This window comes from Pteronotus mesoamericanus, unplaced genomic scaffold, assembly GCF_021234165.1.
Source record: "Pteronotus mesoamericanus isolate MK-2021 breed Mesoamerican mustached bat unplaced genomic scaffold, CSHL_Meso_final contig_657, whole genome shotgun sequence".
Taxonomy (NCBI): Eukaryota; Metazoa; Chordata; class Mammalia; order Chiroptera; family Mormoopidae; genus Pteronotus; species Pteronotus mesoamericanus.
The window spans coordinates 14,932,680-14,949,456 of record NW_026555229.1 but is presented as its reverse complement, the minus strand read 5'-3'; the positions used below and the strand labels follow the sequence as shown (position 1 = coordinate 14,949,456).

At 47.2% G+C, this 16,777-nt stretch overlaps 1 protein-coding gene across 11 annotated transcripts in view; it reads left to right on the top strand.

Annotated features, from left to right (window-relative positions):
• ABLIM1 (actin binding LIM protein 1) overlaps positions 1-16,777 on the top strand; it is a 260,716-nt gene that overhangs the window by 115,998 nt on the left and 127,941 nt on the right. For all 11 annotated transcript variants that reach the window (XM_054581575.1, XM_054581574.1, XM_054581573.1 and 8 more), the window contains exon 2: positions 14,956-15,090. In XM_054581575.1, coding sequence (XP_054437550.1) covers positions 14,956-15,090 — 135 coding nt within the window. The remainder of the gene's footprint in view (positions 1-14,955; positions 15,091-16,777) is intronic.

Here is a 16,777-nt window from a genome sequence, read left to right as displayed (position 1 = left end):
AAAGGAATGGTGTTTGAGTCAACCTGTATCCATAATGTGATCTCTGCTCCGTGGTATGTGCTCAATGAATGCTGAATGAACTAATAAGTGAACTTTTGATGCGTGGGGGTGGGGGAGATGGTTATCCTAAGGCTGATTCAGAACCTCGCAAGAGATAAGCAATCTAGATATAGAAACCAATAAACTACAGTTCTTATCCTCACATTCCCGCAAGGAACACAGGTACATAAGTAATTATGGTACAAGGTAAAATGTCTTCAACAGAGAACTATTACAGTAATATGGGACCACAGTGCAGGCAGCGAGTAGTTCTGCTGCAGGGTCATGGCCGCCTGGGCACTGAAGGGCAAACGGGAGTACAGCAAGTGAATAGAGAGAAAATTAGAGAAAGGGGGTCAAATTGGCAAAGCAGAAGCAGAGAAGTACAGCCTGGATCTGAGGAAACGCAGCCAGCTGGGCTTGGCGGGAGCTGCCGCCGCTCCCTTAGTCCAGCAACGGCCGCCGGGAAGGGGAAGCAGGGGGCTCCGAGGGTCGGGATGGGTTGCGGGTGGTTGGCACTGGAGGCTGTCCCTGCAGGTGCCTCCAAGAACGAGGCAGGTGACCTAGATGAGAGGAAATTGGGGCACATTGGACAGCATGGCCCACTCTATAGGGAAAGCGCCTGTGTCACTCTGTCTGGGTCCTACAGGAGGACGCAGGCCAGCTGGCCAGATCTTCCAATTTTTAAGAGCTACTGGAAATAGGGATTAGTATTTAAATTCCCAGATGCTTAAATGTTAACAAATGATTCAACTTTCTCTTCAAAAAAGTCTTTGTATAGGCCAAGCAAAACATGTCTGTGGATAGGAGTCAGTCAAAAGGCATCTTCCAGATTGTGGCCTGGGGCTTAACACAGCACTCACCAAACCTACCCACAGTAAGAAATACATTTTCACACAACAAGATTCATGACTGGTGCATGTATGCATATAAATGGCTATAATAAAAGCCACGGGAAACAGTACTGATTTTTACTCTGCTGTTTTCTATTCTCCACATTTTTCAAATCATGCTGGTCATGATTCGTTGATCTGATTTCATATTTCAGTGGGTCAAGACCTGAAATTTGAAAACCATTGGTTTACATCATCTACACTAAAGTTTCATTGGATGAAAACAGAATAAGGTCCCTTGCTGAGCAACCATGTTTCCATCCTGCATACTCTTATAATAGTGGTCAGAAGGTACGTTTGGCTAAGTTGGGTTTCTTCACTTGCAACTGGAAAAGCTTTAACAAAATAATTTCAAAATCTTTTACTGATGACTTTATCCTAAACAGAAGTTAGCCAGAACTTGGTATCGTCTTTTTGGGTGCTGATGCAGTGAAGCACTGACCTATCTGCTAAATTCAGAGTAAAATGTTGCTTGGTTGAAGTTCAGCAGAAAGTGCCCAGGGCACCCCGACTCAGGCCTCCTCGGTTCTAAGTATGACACTTCTGGACCTACTGTTTCCTGTAGAAGAACTTTTCCCTGTGATCTGTGTCCCTACTTCCAGACACCGTGCTCACCTAGTCCCCTTGCTTTTGCACCAAAGCGAAGGAGAGAAGGACAGGCTCAGGGCTTGGACAGTCTGTCATTTACCACCTCACCCATCATCAGTGCCACAGCCTTCACCTCCATCTGTTAGGCATCATGTGCTTTGGCTTTCATTTTTGATATATCAGAGCATTTCCAGAAATGTTATAATGTAGGGGCTTTGGAGAGAGGCCACCCCTTCCTCAGGACCGTCAGGGGTGAGATGTCACAGCCAGCCTCCAGGGCAGCAGGAAACGCGTGGCCATTCTTTGGCTTCAGGGCACGACTGCCATCGCCTCTGTCTTGAGTCGGAAACACCCCTGCTACAGGCAGCAGGACTCAGAAAGAGCTCGGGCTTTTGAAACGAGAGCCCCGGAGGGGCTTCTCGCCATTGGAAGGAGCTGCCGTGATGAGAGACCCCTAGGGAAGGGCCGTGCCAACCACAAAGACCATGGGACCACAGGCAGGCAGCACTAGTTATATGGTAGCTTTGCATATGACGTAGGCAAAGAAGCCAACTACTAAGCATAAGTGAAGCCACAAGGCCAGACAGAGAGCGGCAGCTTGCTGGGCCAGAGAGTAGCTGATACAGTGAGGTTGGGGGTGGAGGACCAGTATGGTGCAAGGTGAGCAGGGGTGGTGTTTGCAAACAAGAATGGGAGCCCTTTTTTAACAGGTCCTGGGGGTTGCCTCCCTCCACGGCAGCTTGTGCAGGGGAGCGGCAGCCCATGGAGAGGGGCAGCCCGTAGCCTGCTCACCCTTACACAGGGGCGGTAAGCTGCCAGCCAGCCAGCTGGTGCCAGATGAGTCCCATCTCTGCCGCTTCCCGGAGGACAGAGTCAAGCTCTTCACCGGTCTGAGATTCATCTCTTCGGTGAAAACAGTACTGAGAACACACATTTTTCTCTCCAGGTGGGAGGTTTGATAAGTTATCTAACAAGTCTGAGCATTGGAAAAAATTATTGGTAGATCTACAGAAATACATGGATTGTCCCTCACAAATTAGGCAAGTTGGGAGAAAAGGAAATGATAAATTTGAGGGGGGGGGGCAGACGTTGTATAAGAAAGGGACTGTCTCCTTAGGATGGACTGCAATCTAGTAGAGCAATAATTACATTTACCAAGTGTCAACGCTTGACCGCAGTTAACTGAATGTTGAGACGTAGCCATATTAGTAAGAGCACTGTTAACAGGTAATGGCTAGGTTGTATGCAGTGTTAAGAAATACAGTGAGAAGACCGGAAAAAGCGCCAAAAGTTGAACATATCTGCCTATGGGGGAAGGGAATGGGGAGCGGGCAGTTGCCATCATGCATTATAAGCACATTTGCTTTTTATGCATATTTGCTTTATTTAGAACTTTTTTATAAGAGAATCCAGAGTTTTTACTTATAAGACAAAGTATGCATATTTACAATATATCACTCACAGAATGCAATTCCTAATTATTAGACACATTAAAAAAACAGGAAAATGCAACCCTTATTTAAGAGAGAAGGCAATACATAAAGATTGACTCTTGCATAACCCAGATGTTGGAATGATCAGATATGGATTTTAAAATAACTAGTATAACTACATTCAAAAATGGAAAGGAAACATGACCAGAATGAGCTAACAAATAAGAAATCTCAGCGAAGAAATAGAACCATTTGAAGTTACAGGACTGAAATTATGAAACAGAACCATTAGGAAATTATAGAAGTGATATATGAAATGAAATGTCTGAAATGAAAAAAATTACTGGAAGATTAACAGAAGACAGGAGATGACAAAAAATTATCAGTGAGCTTGAAGACAGATCAGTAGAAATTAACCAATTTGAAGAATAGACAAAAATAAAGATTAAAAAAATGAACAGAGCCTCAATATCTGTGGGGCAACAGCAAAATGTTTAACATGGTTAATTGGACTGGAAAAATATATGACACATAATGGCTCCAAAGACTTTAATTTATAGATTTAAGAATCTTACTGCAAAGAAAACCACACCTAGGCACATCATAATCAAATTATTTAAAGATAAAAGTAAAGACAAAATCTTACCAGAGAAAAAAAGACATTACCTACAGGAGAACAAGAATACAAATAACTTATCAGAAGTAATCGTAGCCAGAAAACAATGGAACAACATCTTTAAGACACTAAAAGAAAACTGTCAAGCCAGACTTCTATATTCAGTGAAAATATAAGGTATTTAGAAAATCCTTCAAAATTTGGGAAGTAAGTAGCATACTTCTGGGTTTTTGTTTTTTTTTTAACACATCAGAGAAACTATCAAGATCAACAATTTATCTGAAGGTAGAGATGTTTTTATTAGTTTCTTAAACTTTGATACAAATAAAAACACATGGGAGAGAAACCATACTACCTTCTTCATGTCTTTATTATCAGGATTAATTTCAATGAGATAATACATGTAAAACCTTCCAGCATGGCTCCTGCCATACGGTAGGTGCTCAATGTTCACTGAAGGTCAGTTGGCCTGTAGAGTCTATTTAAGGAGTCGGGTGGGTAGGAGCTCACAGGCCAGAGCCAAGGGGAACAGTGGACGATTCTTTACAGAAGTGGGAAGACTCAGCTACAGGTGGTGAGAGAAGTTAAAGTTTAACCAATGGAGAGGCGATGTTAAACTGCCTTCAGTGAGGATTTTCAGGAGAGACAAATTCAGAGCCTGAACTTGGACAGCCTAGATTTTTCCATCTCTTCTCTCATTTGTCGCTTGTGCTACAGTTGTTGTCCCATTTGCTTTGGTGGCTTTGCAAAATTATCCCTTAAGCTTTCAGGATTTTATAGGTTTGCCTGAAAAACAAGTTGTGTTTATGAGTGGGAGCTCTGTACCCAAACTTCCTGGGTCCCAATCCTAGCTCTACTGTCTGCTAATTATGTGACTTTGGCCGAGTTACTTCACCTCCCCAGGTCTCAATTTCCTCACGAGAAGCTAAGTACCAGTTTCATAGGACTGTTGTGAAAACTAAATCAATTAATACATGTAAACCATTGAAAACAATGCCTGGCACATAGCAAGCGCTCCGTAATTGTTTGCCCTTGTTTCTACTCTTATTATTCCCCTTGGCTGAGTGAAATCGAGGCAATGTGTTCATTGCTATGGAGTAATCAGATGAGTTTCAGGACCCAGGCAGGTAAAATAGGGCTGGGATAGGTAAGCTGAGGAACCAGGGAAGGCCACCGTTTCCACTGGGCAGTCTCTTCGTAGTTTACCTCAAGCAAAGCAAGACTTTGTAAAGCTTGGTCACGCCACGCTGCTTTAGGACCACAGGGGTGGCCTCTGTAGCCAGTAATTCCTGCTATCCTGTATAGAACTTGACCAAGGACTTCTCCCTGCTGGGTTCTTGATGCCCACATCCCCTTGGCAAGTAAGCTGATGACCCTAGTTGATCCTTATGCTGTGGAATGGGAGGAGATGTCTCATGACGATTTGGTGGAAGAACACGTGGACCTTTCAAGAACAGTTGTTCTACAGCATTTGAGGGTGGAAGTCAGGTGTGCCTGGGGTTCTGTCTGGAGGCAGCTGTCCACCCACTCTGCAGCAGTCCCCAGCCCCTGCTGACTGTCCCACATCATCATGCTGTGCTCTGGGACACCACATGTAGCTTTCCCGAGTCTCTGGTGCCACCTCAACTCCTCCCACAGCTGGCCATTGTACTTCGTTCCATGGCTCTCATTCAGAGAAGTGAGCCAGGGCGGATTTGAGACTGACCCATCTGTAAGCTCATTCCTTCAGCTTTTGTTTTTGTTTTTCTTTCTGGGTCAGAAACTTAAGCAACTCTTTTATCTTCTGTCATTAGTTGAGTTTATTGCCGTCGTCAATATTACCTAACCCGGCAGCTACTGCTGGTGAGCCCAAGATAATTCAGCCAACTTTCAATTCCACCCAAAAGCTGTTGCCGCGGAAGAGAGACAGAAAGCCAAAGCAGTAAGTGAACGGATATACCGAACACACATGTATAGAGCCCAGACCTCGTGCCAGGAGCTGTGCTAGACCCTGGGACTACAATGCAGTTACCCTATGGTGGAGAAGCTAGGATGCTGAGGTGGTGGCAGGTATAAAGAGAGTAGACAGAGATGAGATGAAGGCAGCAGCGGTGGGAGGACTGCCTTTAGTAGGTGGTCCAGGGAGAGACTGGGGAGAGGAGGACGCAGCCTTGCCAAGGGTAGGGAGACAGCCTCCTTGGAGAAGGGCACGTACAGGGATCCTGAAGCAGCAGGGACTGGAGCTCAGGAGCCACGCGAAGAGGGTGCGAGATGTGCCCGCAGTCGGGGCAGGCTCTGTGGCCACAGTAGGGTGCCTTGGATAGTGCGCTGAGAGCCACCTGGAGGTCTTAACCTGAGACATGGTCTGCTTGGATGATACCCTTAAAAGATCTTTCTGGATGCTGTGTGGCAAGGGGATTGAACACATGGGTCAGAAGCCCACGGTGTTTGAAGACACAGACCCTGTGCCTTCTTCCTGACTGCCTCATTGGCCCCGCCTCCCACCCTGCTTGGTGAGGGAGCACTTACAGGCAGATCCTTCTAAGTTTCTGGCAAATCTCTGGTGCTGATACTGATTGACGTAGGTCTAGGCAAGTTGTGTTTGTGAAAACTCCCACATGAGATGGGAACTGGGTTTGATGGTGTCTTTCCATTTTTGGTTGTTTTTTTTTTAAAGATTTTATTCACTTTTTTAGAAAGAGAGGAAGGGAGCAAGAAGAGGGAGAGAAACATGATGTGGGAGAGATGCATCAGCTGGTTGCCTCCCTCATGCCCCCAGTCGGGGGTCCAGCCCACAACCAAGCATGTGCCCTGACAGGGAATCGAACTGGCGCCTTCCCGCCTGCCCCCAGCTCCTCGGTCCTCCAGTTGGCACTCAGTCTACTGAGCCACACCAGGCAGGGCTGGGTTTTTTTTTCCTATTTACCTTTTTATGGGCTCTTTCCCAAGCGAGCAGCAGAGATGAAATGATAATGAGGACATTTGTCAGGGTGGAGAAATGTTGGCAAAAAACAAATGTATACCTTCGTGTGAGGAGTGTGGTAGTGAGGAGCGAGCAGTAGAAGCAAGGGCGGTGCCGTGCCTAGGCTGAGTCCCGGCTCGGGGCCTAACCGCCTGTGACCCTGTCTCCTAACTTGTATTTGCACAAATGGCTCCACTGGGACCACAGTCCCTCCAAAGCTTGGTGTCAGGACAGAGGTGACTCCTGAGTAGCCCATAAAGACATGGTATTCTGCCAGCCGGCTCCAGGCTGAAGCCACCGCCCAGCTATTTGACTTGATCCATTTCTAAATGAAATTGCTTTGCAGGGACAATTTGAGATCCCTGGGTGACCTTACAAAGCTATATCAAATTTCAGAAGGGATTTTGTTACCCTTCAGAAATTCCTGCTCATTCAGGTTTAGTGACAGTCTTTGCCTACATTCAACCGCCACGAGTGTCTGCGTGCTGGGCTGGTGCTGTTGGGGCTCCCGTGAGGAAATGATCTCGTGTTGTCTCCACGTCCACCCTGGGCAGTGGGACCTGCATTCTCAGCGTCTTTACCGTCCGGGGCAGGTGGAGGCACGTGATGGGGAGGCAGGGCCAGGAACCTGGCCTCCTAACTCCTAATCCGCAATCCTTTCTAATTACTATTTTGGAGGAGAGGCAGGACTTTATACAAATGACTGTACTTCAAAGTCCAATTAGTTAAGTGTTGTCAGAGAAAAGCTGGAGAAGGTCAAAGAAAGGCTAGGGGAGGTCAATTAGTAAACGCTGTCAGAGAACAGAGAACGGCCACACCTTGAGACTGTATCCCAGCCCACAGGTGTGGCTGAGGCGGCACTCTTTTAGGAGGAGGAGGAGGAGGAGGAGGAGAAGGCACCACGCTGATTTTAAATCCCTTTCTAAAAGTAACCTTTCTGTAGAGAAGGCAGGTGTAGCACATCAGGGCAAATGTGTCATGTGCTTTACAAGGAGGAAATCTCAGTCCGAATTATTATAATCCTAGTACCTCTGTGCTATGGGAGAATCAGGTTAACTGGATTTGAGCCTGGGCTATTTCTATAATCAGGAGCCCGGCTGACACATCTTTTATGTTTAGAGGAATGGCAAGGACCTATTGCGTTGTCTCAGAAAAGGCAAAGCAAGCCTCAGGACATCTTATAAGGGGACAGCCGCAGGTGGAAGGGACGCTCTGACAGAGCTGTCCTATGCCCACCTGCTGGAAGTGTTTGCACCAAGGCGGCCCCGTGCTTTGTGCCAAGTAATAATTCTGCTTACCAAACTAACATGGTCTAAGAAAATGAGGTCGCGGAAGCCAATTACAGAGAAGAAGCGTGTTGGACAACTAATGACAGGGTAACAGTGTGTAGCCTCAAGTAACTACCACTTGCCACAGCAGGAAATGGACTTTTTAGGTAAACTGCAAATTAAGCACGCTATGCATTTGTTTAAGCTCTTGAGGTTCTTGTTTCCTAGGCCCCAACGAGTGCCTTTCTAGCATAAAGAGAGGTAGTGGGAGGTGGAGACCAGCAGTGGGAGACCGCATCTCTGGGATGTGTTCACAATTAATTGGGAACCCGTGGGGCAGAGGTGTAGGAAACATTCCAGGTAAGAAGCGGTCTCTCCGAAAGGGAGACTCCCAGGGGAATAAGCGGAAACCAACCCCACCAGCAGGATACCGTCTTGTGACTGCAGATCCAGACCAGGGCTCCACTCAGGGTGAGAAGGACCCCCTCCACAGACGGCTGCATTTCCTCGCTGTATGGCCCTTCCCGTAAATTGCTGCAGCCTGGAATAATTTCTTTTAAGATCTGAAGTGTTATTTCCCATCTGCTTATTTACTGGCAGGTGTTACCTTTGGGATTACGATGCAGCTGAGTGCTCACCACTTCTGAGCTGGGGTCATCAGAATTTATCAGTGCGTTGCACTAGCTTGATTTCCTTCTGTGCTGGCTACGACTTTCCTGTAGAAATCCCCTACACAGTGCTCCAGGGCATGGGCTCTGGGGTCAGAGGACTTCGTCACTGTGATCGTGAACAAGGAGTTCAGCTCAGTCTTGGGGTGCTCCCCTGTGATGGAGGAATAATAAGGCAGCACCCCTATAAGACCTCTGTGAGGGTTATCTGTGATTGTGGGTATCAATTAGTGATCCCAGTGCCTGGAACATAATACACGTTCAACAAGTTGTACCTGCTATAACACAATGGAGTAATAAAGAGAGTTATCGAGATATCTTCAGTTCAGCTGCATGCGGGAGACACCCCAGTAGTGGTAGTGGGAGGTGACCGTATTTTCCCAGACCACGCATTGAACTGGGAAATGCAGAGATGGCAATGCAATTTACTTGAAATCAGAAGTATCCCAGGAATTTGGGGTAAATGATCATTGAGTTTGTAATCTTGTAAGGCCAGGGTTGATGCACTGTAAAACAAAAGTGAAATAAGCACAAAACAAGAATGAAGAAGTGCTGAGTGACAGCACAGGTGTTTAGCGCTGAAGGATTTAGGGGAAAAAGGAAATACTGGATCAACAGAAGCCACAGTGAAAGCTTCCGAGAAGAGGCAGGATCCGAGCTGGGCCCTGTGGGTCAGGTGAGACTTGGACAGAGGAGGAGAGGGGAAACCATTCCAAGTGAGACCCACACTGGGAGCCAAGGCCCTGGGGAAATGAAGATTGTAGACCAGGAAGCGGTCAGAAGGCCCAGCCATCGGGGGATTTGCATATGACACGGGTGCGTAGTAGAGTATGTGGGTGGGCTTTCACTGGGGTTGGACAGCCTGAGTTGAGAACCACTTAGCACCGTGATAAATGCTGAGCAAGTGCAGTTCCTTCTTAGATGTCTGAATGGCTAGTGTAGGCTGTGTTCCTGAAGCCTCTGAAGCTAGGCAGAGAACGGCAGACTCGAGGGACGGGATTGGGAGAGTTATCGGAAGTTTTTTTGTTATTGTTTTTATTTTAACAAACTTTATTTTTAGAATAATTTTAGATTTATAGACTATATTTGAAAAGACAATGCAGTTTCTATGTATTACGCCTAACAACCAAATTCCAATGCTAGTAACAGTTTACATTAACATAACACTTTTTTATAATCAATAAACCAATATCGACATACAGGTCCCGCAGAAGTAAGGCCTGCTTGAGTGTGGTGCGTAGAGGAATAATATGCATGTCATCATTTATCGTTTTAAGGTGAACATTTCACCTAAAATGGCCTATGGTGTGCTGGAGGGTGATATTGTTATGTTACAGAATTGCATGCCTATGATTTTGTAATATAAAGGGGCGTTACTTGCGCCAGGCCCTGTATTATCCAGTAAAGTCCATACTTTATTCATAGTTCCTGATCTTATTGGATGTCCCTCTTCCGCCCTGGGATCCCGTCCAGGACACCATATTACATTTAGTCGTCATGTCATCTTAGGCTCCTTTCGACCGTGACAAGAGGACTTTCCTCCTTGTTTTTGGTGACCTTGGCAATTTTGAAGAGTGCCGGTCCAGTTTCTGTAGAATGGTCCTCACTTGGGGAAATTTTCTCATGACTGGACTAGGACCACGGATTTTGGGGGAAGAAAGACCACAGAGGCGAGGAGCCAGCTGTCATTATATCATGTGAAAGGTACACGCCGCCAGTGTGACCGCCACTGCCGACGTTGCCCTTGCTCACCCGGCCGATGCTGTGTTTGTCAGATTTGTCAGCATAAAGTGACCTTCCCCCCTTTTCCACACCCTCCTCCTTGGAAAGAAAGTCTCTGGGCGCAGCCCACCCTTAAGGGACAGGGGGCCGGGGCCGGGGGCTGGGGGAGCTGCGCTTTGCCGGTCACATTGGAGCAGGAGCCAGGGAGTAGGAACGCTCAGCAATCTGAGGAAAAGGGGTTGCGGGCCGGGTTCCTGTGGTGAGAGAAGGGGTGACTAAGGCTGCGAGAGCAGGCGGAGTTTAGTGGGAGTTGAAGAAGAGGGTGCAATCGAGGGTGACCGCTGCGTCCCAGGCGTCGCTGCTTAGGGGGTTGTTTGGGTGTGACGGGCACCGCATTAGTTTGCTGCCAACTCTGTACTTCTCAGCTGTGCCGCCTGCGGTGAGTCACTCTGTTCCTCTGAGTGTCGGTTTGCCCCTTTGTAAAATAGGGTTGGCGGTCCTGTTCTTCCGACCTCGTAGAGCTCTCGGGAGAGTAAAAGGAGATGATGGGGATGTAAGGGCTTTGAAAGGCAGCGTGCACAGCTCGGGCGTCGTTTCCAAGGATGACTGAAGGGGCCGTGACGCTACTGAGGGAGAAGGGCACTCGGGAGGAGGAATTGGATACCTGGGAGATTCTGAGTATTGCAGGCAACCTGGGGCAAGGTGCCATCCGTACCGAGCAGTCCTAGGTTTGTGACAGCCACCTGCAAATAAGACTTTTATTTCAAATACGCTTTCTCAGATGTTCTGTTTCTGGTGGTCTAGCTCCATTGGTCTGTTGCTTCGATGGAAGTAGCCTGGTTCTGGGTTAGAAAGAAGGGCTCTGCCTAATCTCTGTGGCCTTCCCCTTACAACCTATCACAGCCTCTGCCTGGGGGCACTGAAGGTCACCGGGACTTCCGTCATGGTCTCAATCCTCTAGTCTCATCACCTGAGCCATCGAATAGATGTTTCAAAAGTAATGCATCCAACAGGAAACTTTGGTTCCTGTCCTGCACCTCAGTTCCGGGGATGTGACCGCTTCGCTTGACTGTGAAAGTGGACGTGAAACTTTTCCGCCTTGTCAGAGGCTGTTTTACCTGAGTTGGCAGAGTCCCTCCAAGTCAGATATTATGCAGTGGAGAAATTGCTTTACCATTTCAGGCAAATAGACTCCTGGCTCTCCATATGTATTTCCTCATTATGCAGGAAGTGTGCAGCAAGGCTTTTGGTTTTTCGTTGTGCTACTGATACAGTAGCGATGCGCTGATGAGCCACGGAGGGCTTTAACCACGTCTGCCCAAGCTCCAGGGTAAATCGTTGGCTACTCGGTGCCACACGGAGAGTCGGGAGGCCCAAGTGCTCCGTGCACCTCTGCCAATCGCCCGCTGGTAACTTTGGGTAGAAAATGTAAGTTCCTTGCTCCTCATCTTCCCTCTCAGTAGAATAAGCAGGGACCACCCAGGCTCTGAAAGATGGAGCGATTAAGTAAGAACGAGCCACACAGCCAGCTGGCACACAGGAGGAGCATGGAATTAATGTCGCCGCTATACTGCAACTGACTCAGCATATTTCAAAAATGTAGAATTGAGCCAAGGAACATACTTCTGGTATTAACCCAACTGCCAAATGCTGTTATGTAAAATGAACCTCTTTATTAATCTTTAAAAAGGAGAGTCTTTTGTCTACACCGATTTGAGTTGGGATGAAATAAACACTCTTTCGGCCTTTGGGTTCTGTCATTCTTGAGTAAGAACAGCCCATTTCCTCACGGGCAGGTTGTTCTGATGTGGGTCTGCCTGGGCTGATGGATGATGGAACGACAGTCTCTGCTCATCTCTTTGGATGTGGAAACCAAAGGTCACCTCTGGGCACAGAGGACTTCGCAGTGTCATATATATTTCCAAAGGGAAACACTTGCAAAATGCAGGTGCCAATCCCAGTCCTGACCTTTGCGGCTGGTGCCAGCAGTAGCACTGGCACCTCTGTTCAGACGAAGGGAAGGGACAAGAAGTGAAATGATATTTTCCTTCCCTCATCATTACTCAGCATGGCCTGCTTGCTTAGCTATAAAAAATTCAAGCGCCGCGAGAAATGGCAGTGCTGTTTCTTGTCCAAAAATGCATTCTCCCTTGTCACTGAGAGGTCCACTGTGTTGAACATTGTTTCTGGAGAGGATGTTCTTGTGGATTTCTCTCCCCCTCACTCTGGTCTGTAACTTGCTCAGCCATACTGTTCAAATTGTAAAGGGAAATCCTTTCTAAATTGTAGCACGCCCCAGAACCACCCGAGGAACTCCCTGAAACAACAGATCCCCAACTCCGTTCGGTGAGGCTGAGGTGTCTGCATTTTCCTACGTGGCAGGCACACAGGTTCTTGTGGAGATAGGCAGAGCCACCTCGAGGATTACACATGGGCACCATGCCCAGTTCGCGTCACTATAGCACACACTGCGTCTGTTCCCTTTGTAAGCCGAGTCCTAGCTGCTGCTTTTAGAACTGCACTCGAGCTTGAGCTTGGCTAAATAAATTACTCCCTGACTTAAAACAATCATCACCTGACTTACAAATAGTATGGGAGGAGTATGAACATGGGAGTCAGAAAGAACTGGGTGTACACCTTTGAGCTTTACTGTTACTTGGGCAGGCTGTTCAATGTCTCTGAGGCTCTATCTTCTTATCTGTCAAATGGGGACTGTATTACCCACCTCACAGGTGGAGAGGAGATGGGAGGGGAGAGGGGGAGAGGGGGAGAGAGAAGAAGAGAGATGGGGAGAGACAGGATGTAATAAAATGACTTACATGTAAGCACCTAGCACCATGCCTGGCATTGAGTAGATGCTCAATATATATTAGTTTCCTCCATTATTATAGGAAGCAGGAATTAACTTAACAAAGAAGCTCACAGCCTTGGCTGGTGTGGCTCAGTGGATTGAGCTCTGGCCTGTGAACCAAAGGGTTGCCAATTCGATTACCAGTGCAGGGCACACGCCTGGGTTGCAGGCCAGGTCCCTGGTAGGGGGCACACGAGATGCAACAACACATTGATGTTTTCCCCCCTCTCTTTCTCCCTCCCTTCTCCTCTCTAAAAATAAATTAAATAAAATCTTTCCAAAAAAAAAAAAGAAGCGCACATATTCTCTGCTAGCACTTGAAATATACATTGTTATTTAACAGAAACTTTTTTTTTAATGTCCAAGTGACATTAAAAGTCAGTGGTTGTTAAGAGATCTTGAAAGTAAGCTTCTCCTTAATTCCTTTAGATAACAGTGGCTTCTGTTGTAAACATCAGTTTCCAAGAGAGACCCCAGCAGGTAGATAAGGAAATGCAGGTGTATTGCAACATTGGTACCTTTGCTGGATGCTCCTGGGGTCCAGCGCAGAGAATTCAGATCAGGTGTTCAACCCAAAACGACACCTGTTCCTACTCTCAGTCTCACAAGAAGAACCTTGTTTCGCAGAATTTAGCTGATAATGGATTACTTGGACTGTCTTGTTCAAACTCTTTCCAGGCGAAATGAGAACGCGACCACGGTCTGAGAGGAACAATGCGCCATTATGCCTGCAGCGGACAGGAGCTCCTTGCTATAGGTGCTTTACTAAATTGAGCTTCAGAAATATCTGCCCACATCTCCCCCTTGTCCAATCTGGTTTTACTGTTTGAGGGGGAAAAAAAATCATCTTTGTTCTTTGTGTAGGTTGATTCATTTTGGGTTCATTGTTCTTATCCTGAATCACACTGACAGAGCAACTTATGTAAAATGTTTTGTATATTACACAGTTCAGATCAGAAAAGGAACTTCATAGCAAAAAGAGCCGCTGCCGTCTCTGGCTGGAGAAACCGCAGGGTGAATGAGGACCCTTGGCTAGTTGAAGGCCACAGGTGTCCTCTCGCTGATGAGTCTCTGCTGTTTGTAAAGAGGAGGCTATAAATCCTGTCCCCTCCACCCTACCCCCGACCCCCGCAGGGCAGCAGCAGTGTTCTCTGCTGGCCACACCCTGGGAACTGAGAGGTTAGTCTCTAATAACCCCATCCCAGGGTTTCAGAGCCTGCACAGGCCTTCGAAATCATCTGGTCCAACCCTCTTTGTTTTGTAGGAGAGTAAACTGAGGTTTAGAGAGGGTTACATGGTTACTAATATTTTTTGTAACTCCTGCCTGCAGTGCGTGTGTCAGGAACTGTGCACATAAGAGGAGGCTCCCAGCAGGCCCCCCAGAAGGTTAAATAAGTTGCTAATGTAACACTGGCACTGTCTCTGGTAGAGTAGACAAGAAGCTAGCCAGCATGTACTAAGTAAGTAAACATTTACTAAGCCCTTTGGTGCATAAACATTCTGCTGTGTTCTGAGGAGCTGGGTGAAGGAAGAGAAAGCACCCATGGGCAGAAAAAACCTGAATGTAAGAAATGCTCCCCATCCTCAAGAAATTTACAGTGCAATGAATTTAAAGAGAAATTATAAAACATTGAACCGAACAAGATCATCTATTGAAGGACCCAGTGATACAGACCTAGAGAGGCTTGGGAGGAGGAGAGAACCGCTGGGTCCCCATGAAATAAGCCCAGTGTTTTCCCTGCCAGACTGTTAAAGCCACAACTTTCTTATTGGAGGGGTGTATTCCTGGGGTCGTGGCATGGGGGGAGGGGCTCAGTTCACACTTACGAATTCATATGCAGCGCATTTGACACCAAAATTATGGGGATATTTGTGCATGTGCTCAATATTTGTAGGAATTCCTCCTGCTCACATAGATCCTTCCTTTCCCTTTCAGTGGCTCACCCTCAGGACCCTCACCATCCATCCGAGAAGCCTGTCATTCACTGCCATAAATGTGGGGAGCCATGCAAGGGCGAAGTGCTTCGGGTCCAGACCAAACACTTCCACATCAAATGTTTCACCTGCAAAGGTATGGTGCCTCCTTCCCTGCTCAGTGGCTTGTCACAGTCAGTGCTCCCCGTGGGTTCCACCCTGTCCCCGAACTCTGCGCCAAGTCACCAATGATGAGCGAACATGCTCAAGAGCCCAGGAATCACTCACCTTCCCTAGTTTGGGATTGGACTGGACTCTCTGGGGAAACTGAGTCACCCCAAAACCAGGGATCACAGGCCTTTGGGTGTTCACTAGAATTCCTGATCCTGGGAGGGGGGACAATGGTAGGGGCACAGTGAAAATGCAGCTCTGTGTTTGCACTTTTTATGCCTTTTCCTATGAAATGAGGGACTCCTACCGCAAAGTAAATTTCCCCCAACTGCCATTATGTAGAGGAGGGTCTGGGAAACTTACCAGATTGGGGTACTGAGTCCCTGGCTCCTGGGGGGGCCTGGTGTGTGTGTGTGTGTGTGTGTGTGTGTGTGTGTGTGTGTGTGGCGAAGTAAGAATTAAAGAACACCTTCCATCCAGGAAGCTACCCGTTTGAGGTTGGTTTCCATTAACAAGCCTCCCTGGTGGGGTTATGACTATCGGATCTTGTGTCAGATATGCTGACCTGTTGTGCACGGAGCCATGGCCAGGCTGAGTGGGGAAGAAGAGAGAGTAGTTTCTTTGTGCTGATTTGAGAAATAGGTCATAAGCTGAGGGCATGTCTGGGTGGCTTAGGCTGGGGCTGAAGGAGACAGGAAGAGAGATCGAAAAGGGACAAGACCATGAGCCTGCTCTGTGGCTTTACTCTGCATTCTGCATGTGGTACCCACCCTCAGCCCTGGAAACCAGGTTTCATTTTAAGTCTCTTAGGGCACAAAGGCTCAGCATTGCCATCTTAAGCCATCCATCCATGGCAGGGGGCTGTCAGGTAGACTTCAGGCTGCCTAGAGACCCTCAGATACGTGAAGAAAGGAGAGGCAGGACTTTTCTAATGTCTGCAGCTGTTTCTTTCATTGAGCATCAACTCTCAGGAGAAAGAGCACTAGCATATATTTCGGGTGAGATGACCAAAGGCTGTCACGTACATCTTAGAGACAGTCTTTAATCCTGAAAACCCCAGTTTTCAGACCACCCGCGTCGGTTGTCAGGACGCACCAGAGTCACACCCAGGGTGCTGATTGTGCTGTGACTCTGTGTGGCTTGAGCCCCGCCACGGCCACGAGGCAGCTCTGTGACCTCAGGCACGCTCCCTGTCCCGCTGTGGCTCCATGTTCTTGTCTGTAAAAGAAAAAGATGAGACCATGTGATATTTCAGTTGAAATTTCAGTTGAGGTGTGCCGACTCCATTTATACATCACCTGTGTGTAATGCAGAAGAACCCAGAGGCACCGAATTGGAGCCTCTTAGGTAGCGTGTGAGAGGAAAAATATTTTCTGGTTACAGCCAGTTTATCTAACTTGGAGTCAAGCATTATATTTTGTTTTATTTTTTGCTCATAAATTTCCTGAGACATGTCTCAAGGGGTAAATTCAGTATGAAATAAATAAAATCTGTAACCCTCTATGTATTTTGTATTTGTCATTGAAAGTACAAAGCATTAGTCCCAAGTCCGGGTAGCCACTGTTCAATACATCAAAGGTGTTTGTTTATCCCTGTGGGGTAGGCGCTTCCTTGCTTTTTACTCTTCTAGATTAAATGTAAGCATTGAATGGAAGTTATTTACATTGGAAAGT